Below are 14,018 nucleotides of genomic sequence, written 5' to 3'. Positions count from 1 at the left end.
GTAATGCAAAAGAAGACATAACGCACAGCAGATGAGTTTTATCTTTAAAGATTTTACTCGAAGTCTCATCAGCATCCGCTATAATTCTACAACAGTTAACTCAGCATCTGGTACAGTTTGTGTACCTTTTTGGCCAAGTATACAAAAATGCTTACAGCAGTTATGAGATTATCTTACAATAAATGAAGCTGAAAAGTCTACTTCATCTACCAATGTGTATTCAGAAAAACAACAGCAAAAGCAAGAATGAAAGAGAAACCCAGAAGCATATCCCCCTCCCCCCCCCCCCCTTTTTTTTTTTTTTTTTTTTTTTTTTTTTAATGACTAAATGAGTAAATAATACTTTTAAAGCATTAGCAGATAACGGGAAGTGCCAATGTACAGGAAAAGGAAGCATCTCACAATCATTTTAGTTTAATCTCAATTAGTTCATAGCCGTAAGCAAGGTGATACTCAAGCGGTGACCGTTTCAAGTAACTGTTTGATTCTCTTGAGGCTAAAAGTATTCCCAGATCCATCATGCACAGCTCTAAAACATGTACAACACTGAATAATGGAGCAGTGCTGTGTTTCTTTTTTTCCTTAAAGCCATAAATTTGTATTGAAAGAATTATGCAGAAAACCATGTAATTTAATATAATAAAAGCTGTAGTAAAGTACAAAAGATACCATAAAACATCATTGTCATGATTAATTAGCACTCACTACTCAGCCTCATAAAATGTGGGTGCTTTCTGACAAACTACTGTAAAGGGGTAAAGAAATTTTTACTTTCATTACAGAAACTTATAAAAGATTTCCTATATCCTGTCTTTAAATAAATATTAATGCTTCTCAGGGAAGAAACATCTGGTATTCAGCTCTCCTACACCTCCAAGCAGAACAACTCTGCAGTATGTAACTGTTCCAGAGGCATGAACAAATTCCAGATAAGACGTGCTCCAAGTACAAGCTGTGGTGTGTGACACCAACAACAGATTACGTCTAAGTTTGCCTGTTTCTATGTAACAAGTGACCTCTGTTTTCCTACACATCTTCTGTCGGCACAGTTTTCTGCTTTTCATTTTGAAATTGGATTTAAGACCAAGCAGAAGTAAAAAATTGGATGGCATTGCATCAAGGTGGAACAAATTCTCAGCTATAAAACACCATTTTTCAACAGTCATCACCATCAGCTGTGCATTTTCATCAGCAATGAGAAAGAGCCTGCATACCGTGCTCATAAAAATCTGCATCAGCAGAATTGACCCATTGTTTCACGGCTACCACAACAGCTGAAATGCTGGGAAAATATTGCCCATACAGTCCATCTTTCATCAGCCCAAAGAGATGAAAATCAGAAAGTACCAAAACTGAACTAGGTGATGAGTGTGATAGGACAGTCTAGCCAAAATTGGCAGTGTGCTTCATGGTCTTTAAACTGGTATGGAGACTGGCAATATTGTGTTGCAAGACAAAGGTTTTCTTTTTCTCTGCCCTGATTCTGGAAGTTCAAGCCTTCAGCTTAGTCAGTGTTATAATGTAGCAGTCAGATTTGATGAGTTCCAGGAAAACAGAAATACCTTTCACCCCTTTCCTACCATAAAAGGCAGCACACATAACTTTACCCACTGAGGACTGTGTCTTGAACTTTTTCTCCGATGGGGAATTTGCACATTGCCACTCCATAGACTGCTGTTTTGACTACGTCTGGTAGTGATGTGATGACACTACATCTCATCATTGGTAATGATGCACTGCAGGAAATTGTCACCTTCAGCCTTGTGTTGGTTCAGTAGGTTTTGACAGTCTTGCATACAGTGTTCTTTCTGTTCCTGTATGAGCATTTGTGGGACCCATCTGACACAAAATACACAATGATATTCCAAGGTTGCCACTATCATTTCCAATGCACTGAAGCTGATATTCAACTCTAGGCACAGTTTCCTGGTCATAATTTGTGTGTATGAGGTGATTGATATGTTCTTCATTTCATGGTGTGACAGCTGTGTATGAGCATCTGCTATGTGGCTTGTCATTCATGTTGCAACCTCCACTGCTGAAACACACCACCCAACACCTTACTGTGCCAGCATCCACTGCTGGGTCTCCATAAACATTCAGTAAGCATCAAAGAATGTCAATGGCTACAATTTTTTCAGTGTGGAGGGATTCATCTACTTACCTTTGCTTCATATGCACTTCCATGTCACAGAATCACAGAATTGTAGGGGTTGGAAGGGACTTCTAGAGATCATCGAGTCCAACCTCCAAGCCAAAACAGGCTCCCTACACCATGTCTCACAGATAGGCGTCCAAGCGGGTCTTGAATATCTCCAGAGAAGGAGACTCCACCACCTCCCTGGGCAGCCTATTCCAGTGCTCCGTCACCCTCACTGTAAAGAAGTTCTTCTGCACATTCGTGTGGAACTTCCTATGCTGTAGTTTCATCCCACTACCCTTAGTCCTGTCCCCACGCACTACTGAAAAGAGACCAGCCTCACCACTATGGCTCCCACACCTCAGGTATTTATAAACCTGGATCAAGTCCCCTCTCAGCCTTCTTTTCTCAAGGCTAAACAGACCCAGTTCCCTAAGTCTCTCCTCATAGGGGAGATGCTCCAGGCCCTTTACCATCTTTGTGGCCCTCTGCTGGACTCTTTCCAAGAGATCCCTGTCTTTTTTGTACTGAAAAAAAGTCAGACACCAATATGTCCGACAGCCCCTGCGCTACCATCTGTCATCCACCGACAGAATGTAGTGGAATATTGGTGGGAAGGTTCAGCCTCTTCTGCCATACCATCAACATCTGCTTCTGATGTCACGGGTCAAAATAATAAAATAGGAGGCATTATTTCTGGAGCCCTCCTCATTCTAATCTCACTGCTCTTTGCATATGAAGAATGAACAGAGTAAGGCCCTAGTTCAGGACACTTTGACGTCCCGAAGAGCATGCAGAGTAAAAAGCACTTAAAAGATTAACTGTTAGCTATTTCCGTTTATTTTCTGACATGCCCCAAAAGTCTAACATAAATCATGAGATTTTCTGTTGGTTTTTTTTTTCCATTTCAATTATATCTGCAACTCAGAAAGTGGTATGATTTAGCTAATAAAGTACTCAAACCACTGGGGTTTTTCTTGAGATTTCATATACTGCTTTATCCTCTGAATTCTTTCAGATCCCAGTGTATTTTCTCATAAGCCTTCACTTCAGCAGTTAACAGAAAACCGCCCTAAAGTCAGATGCTTTGAAAACCCTTTCAGCTTTCTAAATACATTTTAGGTAAGCTAGCATTTGGAGGATAAGGCTTGAAGGGGCTACAAGAGGTCACCTAGTCCACCTGTCTGCTTCAACTTGATGAGGCTATTCCTAACACATGACCTTTTGACCTGAAGGTAAAATTCTCCTGTTTCACAGCTTCCCAAGGAAATCTATTACAGTCCTTAACTGTCCTTGCCATCAGTAATTCCTCCCTGATGTTCAGCACAACTTTCCTTCACTACGCTTTTTCCTGATATCGAGCTAAAATCTCCCTCAGTTCAGCTTGAGCCTACTGCTTCTCGCCATCTTCTTGCTTTACAGAAAGAAGTTTGTTACTCCTAAGGCAGAATTTTATCCATTGAACACTCCTACCGACACAGCAGTCTCTTCTCTAAACTTAATAACCCTGGTCTCTTCATTACTCCTTTCTAGGTCAGATCTTCCATCATTGCATTTCTTCCCCTTGTTCTCCTGCATATGCACCTAATTTGGCCTGTATCTTTCTTCATGTGTAACTGCGGTTAAGCATCTACATTTTGGAATAGAATATGGTAGAGAGAAACTGAGATCCAAAATAAACTGGTTTATTGTAAAACTAGTTTTTCACCTGACAAATTAACAGTCTTCTACATTCCTCCTTACGGTCAAAAATAATAAATCGCTCACACGAAAACACACATTAGCATAGCATCTGCTTTTGGAATATATTTCAATAGGTATTGATCCATTACATTATTTTTCTGATTATTTATATGTTAATTTGTTGTTTGGATATATTTCAAACACGCTATTCATTGCTTTTCACAAGACTAACGACAATTAGTAGGTTGATCTATTGTTCCGACTAGCATTTCTCATGAACGGATGCAGTGCCAAAGGTAAAACATAATGAATAGGCAGTTTCATTACACTGTGTTGGTTTTCTAGAGCACACATAATAAGCACATTTAGGCAAATAATCGGATTTTGCTATTGAACAGAATCCCTTCTCACTAACGGTTTAAAGTAGCAAGAAGATATAATTTCTGAGCAAAATAAATATCCACTAAAATCCTGACACTGAATATAACAGATACCTGGCCTAGACTTGTAGGAACATACACTGGAGCTGACTAGTTATACGCGGGTGAGCCGCTGATTCCAAGTGGGACATCTACATACCACCAAAACCCAAACACTGTTGTTATCACTGGGACAAAAGAGGACTTTTATTTCTATTTTTATTAGTGAACTTACATAAAAGATATTTATAGGTCTTTTTAATCAATAGTATATTTTTATATTTAGCGAACTATTGGTTGCTAAATACTTGTTTGGTTTTTTTTTGTTTGTGTGTTTGTTTTCCAATGCTTCAGTTTTAATTCAGTTAAAGAAATCTCATCATGTATGTCTTGTTTTTATTCCAGCTTCATTTTTGATACAGTAAAGATCAAATGTGTACGTCCACTTAGAAATAAGAGTAATCAACAGATCTAAAAAGTACACACTTTTGTATGATGTGAAACACATCAGCCTACAGTGCCACCTTTCATAATAGGTAGCACTAATAAATACTGAGAAAGGTCAGCAATTCCTCACTTGTGCTCTTAGGGCACGAAAACAGGCAGACAAAGACTACTGAAAATCTGTTACTAATTCCTTTTGTCAGATTACTCAGTCAGGAAAAGTAGGGGCTTTATACCATCTGTGGTGCCCTGTGAAGACAAATGCATCTGTAATTTTCGTCACTCAAAACCAAAGACTGTTTTGAAGCTACCTCCTATGAGCAGAAATACTACCAGGTATCTCCTGGCATAGCCAGATGCCAGACAGAAACACCTCCCTAATCTCCCTGAAAAGGAAACTTTTGAGAATTCTGTCTGCATGGCTTCCTTTTACTGCTACACTTCTCTATCCTAAAATAAGAAAACGAACAAAGAAATAAATAATGAAAATACCAAAACTTTTCAAATACATGTTCTTTCCTTGTTCAGCACTTATTCAGGTTCATGGTTTTTAACAGTCAAATCTGTTTTCTTGAATGAGAAGGCAAAACCTCCACTTGAGCATCCTGCACCCTCTCTGGTCTGACGTGCTGCTCTGAGAATCTCACTCCTATCTGCCTCTTCACAGACCAGTAAAAAATGACAAATAGGAGAAAATAACTATACTACAGTTTGCTGAGAGAAAATGAACACCATAAAGCAGGAACATTTACATCTGAGACAAACCGTCCTCAACTCAGATCTACTACGTGTAGGTAACATATGCAGCACATCTGGTATGCAAGGTCCCTTACTGTTCTGAGACACAAGTTAAGCATAAAAGGGCAAATGGAAAGAAAATAATAAAAAAAAAGCAAAACAAAAAAAAAAAAAAAAACAAACAAACAAACAAAAACAAACACACAGTTCTAAGATAAATGCAAACTTTTTTTCCCACATTCTTAAGAGCAATTTTCTTTCTCACTCTGTCATTTTTTGGAATGATTTAACTATTAAAGAAAAACAAATCTTAAGGGGAATATTACCTCTCCTTATAAATCACATTCAAATTCTTTCAATGAAAACTGCAAGATTCTCAGTTTCAGAAGGCTGTGGAAGACAAGTCCTCTCCTCAAATGTTTTATACAGCAGTCTGCATTAGTCCTAGCAACTACACAAAGCTGTGAGGTTACAGGAACAGAAAGCTCTAAAGAAATAACCTCATCAATAGAGGTTTTCGAATGCTAGCAGAGGGACAGCTAAGCCGTTTGGGGTTGCCTGAATGGAATAATATGGCCTGGATATTTCCAGTTGCAAAACATATATCCAAAAAAACACATTAAAAAAATGCACAAAATATTCCCATAGTTTTACAGCAGGTTAGCACATTACAATCTGCAAAAAGTGTCAAAGATACTAATGTTAAGTACAAGCCTTAACCAAGTTTTTATGAGTAAGAAATGCACTTTTTAGAAGTAAGCACTGAAGCATTTTTGCTGTTGTGACACTAATTTCTCTAAATGTTCCTGACAGAAAAATGTCAGTCTGAGCGTACCCAACAACTGCAAACTTCTGCCTAGGGCAGAAAAAAGACACAACTATGAAAGACGTGCTAAACAAGTCCACTGTTCACATATATGAACATATGCTAAATTTGCACAGGTGATAATAAAATTCTGGTTTATAACTATAATCATCAGTTTATAACAGAAGTATCAGAATTCTCCTGCCTCTACTTAACTTTTGCCTGTTTTACATGGCTTGCTTTAGAGCTTCTACCCAGCAGATTAAGAGTGCAGTTTTGAGACCTTTATGCTCCAACCTTTTCCATTTTGAGTCTTCGGACTGAACCCATGTTTCTGTTTAGTCCCACTCACATGCTCATATCTTATAAATGATTCAAAATATTAATTTGCCCTTGATAGACAATGTGTTCTAGGCTCTTACTTGACATCCACAGAATAATAAAAAAAGAAAAAGGTTCAAAGTATATAATAGGCTATAAACACCCTGGATGCAGTACATTCATGCCCTTCCAAAGTCTACCCCCTTGCAGCACTGTTTTCTATGTTATTAAAAGACATATTTAGAAAGTGTATCCTTTATCTTTCCCCATCACTGCTGTGCCTGAATGGTTAAATGCTCTGCTAGGTAAAAGGGGTACTTGTCTGGGGGCAGAGGAGTGCCCACAATTAGTGTGCATAGCACCAACTCAGTTTTTTTCCAGCTCTCTTTGAAAGAAAGTTATAGATTATAAATAATTTAAAACCAGACTTGGGTAGTGAAAGTAACTCCTTACTTTTAATTGTCAGTGGTGTAAGCAAAAAATAAAAGAAGTTGTGGATATTTCAGTTTTCCAGACCTCTTCACAGTGACGGGTTGACTGGGGTGGGTTAAACTGCTCTGCAAGAAGATCAGACCGGCTTGGGACTGCAATTACGAATCACAATGCCTTTCTCTGGGTTCACAGCTCTATTCATCTTACAGAAACACTGAAGGACAGATTGGACAGAGGGGAACGGATTAGCCACAGGATGACCTGTATTTCCACACAAAAGCCTAAGTGTGGAAAAAATGGCACCCTGTGTCACCCATTCTTCACTTCCTGAAAAAAACATATTCATGAAAATAAACCTTTAAACAGCTCTTTCCCACTCATCTCAGAACAAGCACTCATTGTCTCTCGCACAGTTCAAACTGCAGCAATGTAAGGCTGCTACTAAACTGCCTAAACTCAGAAACTTGTGTTAAAATATTTAAGAATTAAGACAGGTCTACTTAGAGAAAAAATGCATGTTCACCATAGGAACCAAAAGAAAACAGCGTGAAAAGTCTCAATAGACCACAGCAACACATAATATAACATGTCTATGAACATGACTGAAGGAGAATTTGCTTCTGATAGTAAGTTTTAGTCAGATGTCATCAAAGTTGCACGCTCTGTGCTATGCAGCACAGCTGAAATTGTCAAAATTTCTTGTGTTAATAAGTGGCAAGAGTTTAACAGATGGCATCACTAATTCTAAGTGATTAAAGGGAAAATTAATACAGGAAAAAAAAAAAAGCAAAAAAAAAAAGCAAATAGCAATCATTTAAAGATGTAAGATGTGAAGATGATGTCAGTTTTCCATTAAGACTGGCCTCTGGAAGAATACTAAGCTGTAAATACTACAAAACAATCAAAAATGAAGAGAGTGTGCATTAATAAATTGTCAGACCTTTAGTTAATTCTACCTGTCATTCTTATTACATCAGTTGTGTTGCAAACAAAAGGAATGTATGCTGTATAAACTTGCACTGTCAAACAGTCTCAGGAGATGCATTGTATCAGCTAATCTGATTGAACTCGGCAAACGGGTGGCTTACTTGTTTGCTGCTTGGGACCACAGGAAATTATCCTTCTGCACAAGAAATGATCACATGAAAATGTCTAAGTATTTAACTGCGGAATTCGACCGCACAGCTGAGTTGCAAACAATGAGCCCATGTAGTTCATTAGGATCCGATGGGAAATTAATCTTTTTGCCAGGAAATCAACAGCCTAGCACCATTATGTGCAATGAGACACACCATTCCCAACTTTTTAATAAAATCTGAATGCAAAGGGCTAACTCCAGTATCTGAGAACAATTTCACATCTTCTGGAGGTAACTGCTATCTCACGAGTTCTTCTTCATACATATCTGTTCAGTAAACCAGCGTGGTAGACTTATGGTTAAATGCTTTGCTGGTTGTTCCCTCAGTCTGCTTTCCCTTGCTTTCTTACTGCAGGCTTCAAAACAAAAAACAAAAAACAAAAAACAAACAAAAAACACAAAAAACAAACAAACAAAAAAAGTAGAAAATTCCATGCTGCTTTTGTTAATTGTTTACAATGTTCAGCTTAAGTCTTCTGTTATCTATTCCTCCTCCTCCTACATGCCGGCACTGGAATCTGCAGTGGCTAAAACTATCATTTTTTATTAGATATTCTGAAAGTTCCTCAGAGAGAAGAATTCTGTTATACCACCTCAAGTTTCAGCCAATTCCACTGCACTACTCCATTTCAGGACTGAAACCACGGGGGTGACAACATGCACTGCTGAAGTAATTATAAGGAGGGACAGAAACGCTGCTGTGCAGATGAGCAGCGGTCAGGAAGGACTGACAAGCGGCCCCTCACACACTTGGTCTGTATTTACTGTAAGTACTCGGGTCACAGTGTTAAAGAAAAAATATTTTCTTCACAAATATAATAAATGAACCGGTGTAATTAAGTTACCCAACAAGCTCCATGCTTCAGCCTTCTCTCTGTGCTCAGAGTGAAGAGTGGCTATAAAAGCTGGAGGAGAAGCAATGGAAAACATGTTGAAGTGCTCAGTGCCTGGCCATGGCTTCTGCCTTCACATATTAACTTAGTAGCAGCTTTCCATCCCACAGTGCAAGAAGAAATACTTTAAGTGATACTAAATGGTTCTTTCATTATGGATTATTCATAGTAACATGGGTCTAAAAATCATGGAGTGAAAGACATTTTAAAAAAGGAGAAAGAAAAAAAAAAAGAAAAAAAAAAGAAAAAAGAAAAAGAAAAGACAGGAGTAAGAATGAAGCGGCATCATGCAAATACTGTCAAAAATAAATAAATAAATAAAATAGCCTGAGATACCGGGCTATATTTCTTTCTGCTTTCTCTCTTCAAAATGAGTCATCTGCTTAGACAGACATATATGAACAGACCAGTCCAAGCATTTTAAAGGCATGCTCAATAAGTGAATATAAGAGAGGCACTGCACACAGTGCAACTAAAGCATGGGCTCCTTTCTTAAAGGAGAAATCTCTGGCACCATCGATATCTGGACACCGTGTTTTAGACCAAGCAAACCGGGCAAATCTGTGTTTATCCATCCCAGCAAAGATCAGCACAAAGGCACAGCCCAATGCTGTGATGTCCCACGCTGCGGTACCGCCAGTAGAGGCCCTTCTGTGGGTGCAGGGCAGGTGCTCTGCCCAGCCCAGAGCAAAACTTTGTCCCAGGCACAGAAAAGTTTTTCTCCTCGTTCTGCAGAGCTCCACAGCCAGCCCGGCTGCCTCCTCCAGCAGCCACCACCTCGGCTGCACTACCGTGACAAAAAGGAATACATGGGTCTGCCAAAACCCCCACGTTTTTACACTGTGCTTCTTAAGGAACAGCACTGGTCCTTCTCATACACCACCCAATATAAATACATCTCTCAGGATTCACGCTCGTATCTCAGAGCAGTTGCCTTTACAGAAGGAAACATTATTACAACGTGGAATAATAATAATAACAATTTCCGGGTGAAGAAGATAAGGAAACAAAACCAAAAACACAGGAGGATTACTCCCTGAGAAAATTCTTCTATCCACTTAATCAAACGCTTTCTTTTCCCACCCAACTCACGCAGGAAATAAAGAGAAAATAAATGTAACATAGAACCCTCCACCCCATCCGAGCTGTTCTCTCCGACAAATTGCAATCGCTGTTTTCTGACCGCAAGGTGGAAAAAACGGAGCCTTGAAAGCATGCAAAGGCCTCTGCTCCTGTTGGGGCAGCGAGGAGAAGGACGACGCTGCATGCCTAGGATTTGCTCTGCCCTGCCCTTTCCATAGAACTTTAGTGCCATCTATTGAAAATTTACTGAACAAGGAAGAGGGAAAGGATGCCTATTGATTCGGTATAAAAATAAGACGTTTACTTGTTAAGGGGTTTTTGGTTTATTAATACTCCCATGACGACTGCTGTTCGGTGGTCATCTGATAGCAACAAATATTTCCTATGCACCGGACGTAGCCCACAGAGCCGTGAGACGTCCGCTAAAACGCAGAATGCAAACATCACACCGATTTTATACATCTATGCAATTACCAAGAACGTAAGTCCAAAGCTCGCTATTTGCTAACGGAACAAACACGGGAAGGCTTTAAGCAGCAAGAAAAGAAACACACACACACACACACCAAAAAAAAAATTAAAAAAATAAAAAAATAAAAAAACGGCGTGGAAGCACTGCTGTAAATAGAACATACTGGAAACAGTAAAAAATAATTAAGACACCTCGTACAGACCGTAGTATTAAAGAACAGGGTATGTAGACATGCAGATATAATTACCTTCTTTAAGAAACTGTGAGTGGATGACAAATATAAGAAAACAGCAGATCGCTGCTCCTGCTAGTGCCCATAAAGCTTTCAAGAGCTGCATCTCGGTCTGAAACTCAGTAAATACCCAGAAAGTCACACAATGAATTTCCACAGCGATGCATCAACGCTTCCCTCTGTGCGCCAGGCGCGGCGGCTCCCGGCAGGGACCACACTCCCGAGCAGGGCGGGCGAGCCCGGGGCTGCGGAGGAGGGGCCGGGGCTTCACACCCCGCGCGGGGGCAGCGGCAGCGCCGCGCTCTCCTCGCCGAGGCGGCCGGCGCGGGGCCCCATGAATCAGCGCTCCGTGTCCGCGGGAGCCGCGCCGAGCCGGCGGCGGGGGCAGGGAGGCCGGCAGCGCCGGGCAGGTTGCGCAACAGCGCCCGCTGCGCCGCGGGGCCGCCGCCGCCGCCGCCCGCTCAGGGCGCGCCGCCGCCGGGCGGCGCGGGGCGAGCGGGGGCCGGGCCCACCCCGGGGAGGCTCCGCGGGAGCCGCTGCAGCATCGCCGGGCTGCGGGAGCCGCTCGCTGCCTCGCTCCTTCGCTCGCTCGTCGGGCCGCCGCTCCGCCGCTCACTGCCACGGCTCGGGGAGGAGGGAAAAAGAGAGAGAGAGAAAGAGAGCGAGCGGGGAGGGGAGGGAGCGGAGGGAGGGAGGGATTTCTCTTTACTGCAACTTCTCCCGGCTGGCGGCAATTTGTTGCACCCCCCGCCTCCTCCTCCCCCGGCTCGGAGATCCTCCGTGGTGCGGGGGGGACTCGGCTCAGCCCGCCATCCCTGGCGGAGCGAGGACCGCCGCCCTCCGCTCGGCTCCGCGCCTCCCGTCTCGGGGACTCTGTGACCGCTTCGCTTTTTCCCTCGTCCGTCCCCGTCCCGACGCCGCTGCCCGGCGGTGGCACCGCAGAGCGCCCTCCGAGCGCCGGGCTACGGCGGGAGAGAGCTCAGTCTACAGGTTGATGCGTCCGTCGCAGCCATCCTCGCGGAAAGCGAGAGCGCAAATGAAGGAATGCCATAAATCACCCCTTCCTCCAAAAAAAAAGCAAAAAAAAAAAAAAAAAAAAAGCAAGGCTGTGGTTTTGCTGCCGCCCGCCCGCTCCAAGGGAAGGGCCGAGCTGCGCTACAGAAGCGGCTCCCCGAGCAGCCGGGGGGCTGGAAGGCCGCGGGAGCGCTGCGGCGCGGAACTAGGAGGGCTGCCCCGACGGTCGGCAGCTCCCGCTAAGGGCGGCCGGGCCCGAACTCCGCGCCCGGAACGCGCGTTAAGGGCGACGGAGGGAGCGAGAGCAGCCGGGCGGGCAGGTGGGCGCGATGGCTCTGCGGGCTGCGGGAGCGCCCCGGCGCGCTGCTCCGCGGGCGGCGGAAAGGTACCGCTCTCACCGGCCGGGTGCGCAGTGGCTGCGCGGCGTTACCGGCTGGAGCGGCGCAGTGGCGGCCGCCGCGTTACCCCGAGTTATCCGGGATAGGCAGCAGCGCATCCGTAGTTTGGAGATAAAAACCAAGTAAGGGAATGCTTGCAAAGCTTTGCTTTCATAGCTCTTTGGTGAAATATTTGCATTTATGCTGATTTATTTATTTTTTTTAATACTTCTTTATTGGCATATTTTATTAATTTTTAAGAACCGGCAGGCGCTCAAGAGGCTTGGAAGGGTGGATTAATACAGTGTCAATGCTTCTGTTGGGCAATCGTTTTCCTTGTTGTTGATGATGTGCAGTTTTGTGTTTTTTTTGTTTGGTTGGTTGTTTTTGGTTTGGTTTGGTTTGGTTTGTTTGTTTGTTTTTTTTCTGATAGCACAGAGAAACATTAAAAACAACTATCTTTGGAATTTTAAACTTCACACAAATCCCTATAAGCCCATTTATTGCATCCACTGTATTTGAAGATTATAGCAATGCAATCTTAAACCAATGTCTGAGCTACAGTGGAGATACTCCACTGTAAATCTTTAATTCTGCAACGTACCCCCTTGGTGAGAAACTGGCCACGCTTTGGCTTCTTTCAAGTTGGGTTTTGCTTGTTTGTTTGTCTTCTGGATGAAAGGGAGCGTGGTTGAGTAGCTAAAGCAAATTCTTAGATTTACACTTAAACAGTCATAAGAACCCTAACAACCACCCTGAAAAAATGTTGTGTTTTTTGTTTTTGTTTTTGTTTTTTACTTTCTAGATATGTGGATTTTAAAGGTGTCTCAAGAGTTCATGCAGTCCTGGATCAGCAACATGTACCTTCCAGTCTGAACATGCAAAGTTGGTAGGGGAGATACTACAGCAAATTTAACGTACTACTTTTCAAAAAGCATATGAAGATACACTACTAGTGGACTGAGATTTCTTGCTTCCTCCTCTGAGGTTCATCATGACAGTGCAGCTCCCATGTTCTTTGATTTTAAGCTGGTCCTACTTCATGGAGCTCCTGCATTAAGCAAACACTCCTGGGCTCTAGCAGCCTTTGGACCAGACCCTTTCAGAAGAACAACATCAGAACACAGCACTGTGTTTCCCAGCCACAGGGGAGTCCCTCCACACGCATAGCGGTGTAAGTGGGAGCAAAATCTGGTTCAGTGCTCACACAGTATGGAGATATTTAGTCTCATAGCAACGAGGGATTCCAGAAGACTTCCCATTTGGGAGGACAGTGGTACCTGGCAACGATGCTTGCTGTACTAAATATGGTGTGCTGTGCTTTTTGCATTTTCTTGACAGACGTGGACCTTTCAAATAGGATGATCCCTATTCAAAAATAGCCGCCTTCAAATTCTTGACTTGTCACCCACATAAAGATTTATAAAATATTAAAGATATATCAAATTACCCACATGGACTTCTTTGGAAGACTTTTAGGAATAAATTCCCCTGACTAAAGCACCCCCTGTTCTTTGAACCTCACCTAATGCAGTGACAGCCGTCCAACAATTTGCAAGCTGCTTGGGCCAAGAGATTTATAGCACCAACTCACTGTATGTTTCCAGGTTTTTGCCAAAGCTCTGACCCCAGTCATCTCCAGTAATGTAGAAGCAGAAAGCTCTCGTCCCAGCAATAGCTTCTGTCTGGAAGCCACTCTGCGGGGAATTTTCCACTTGTGTTATAATGTTAAAGAGGGATGCTGAGCACCTGAAAGCCCCTTAGCTCAGGTGAAGGATGGTGATGGCGCTGGAAGAGATTTCCAACAGTGCTGCAACTGGGAAAAGC

At 42.6% G+C, this 14,018-nt stretch overlaps 1 protein-coding gene across 18 annotated transcripts in view; it reads right to left on the bottom strand.

Moving 5' to 3' along the window:
* The window catches only part of TAFA5 (TAFA chemokine like family member 5), a 487,828-nt gene that overhangs the window by 373,867 nt on the left and 99,943 nt on the right, over positions 1 to 14,018 (bottom strand). For 5 of the 18 annotated variants that reach the window (XR_014934297.1, XR_014934311.1, XR_014934328.1 and 2 more), the window contains exon 1: positions 10,816 to 10,949. The exons of 11 other annotated variants lie outside the window; for them this stretch is intronic. Coding sequence is in view for 4 of the 7 variants with exons in the window: in XM_085514955.1 (XP_085371081.1) it covers positions 10,816 to 10,906 (91 nt within the window). In the remaining 3 variants the exon portion in view is untranslated. Of the gene's footprint in view, positions 1 to 10,815; positions 10,951 to 14,018 lie in introns of those variants that run through there. 2 more of the 18 variants (XM_085515222.1, XM_085515478.1) reach the window with 1 other exon arrangement.

Source organism: Coturnix japonica, chromosome 1, assembly GCF_054131305.1.
Source record: "Coturnix japonica strain WE chromosome 1, WE-NBRP24, whole genome shotgun sequence".
NCBI lineage: Eukaryota > Metazoa > Chordata > Aves > Galliformes > Phasianidae > Coturnix > Coturnix japonica.
This window is presented reverse-complemented; position numbering and strand designations above follow the sequence as displayed.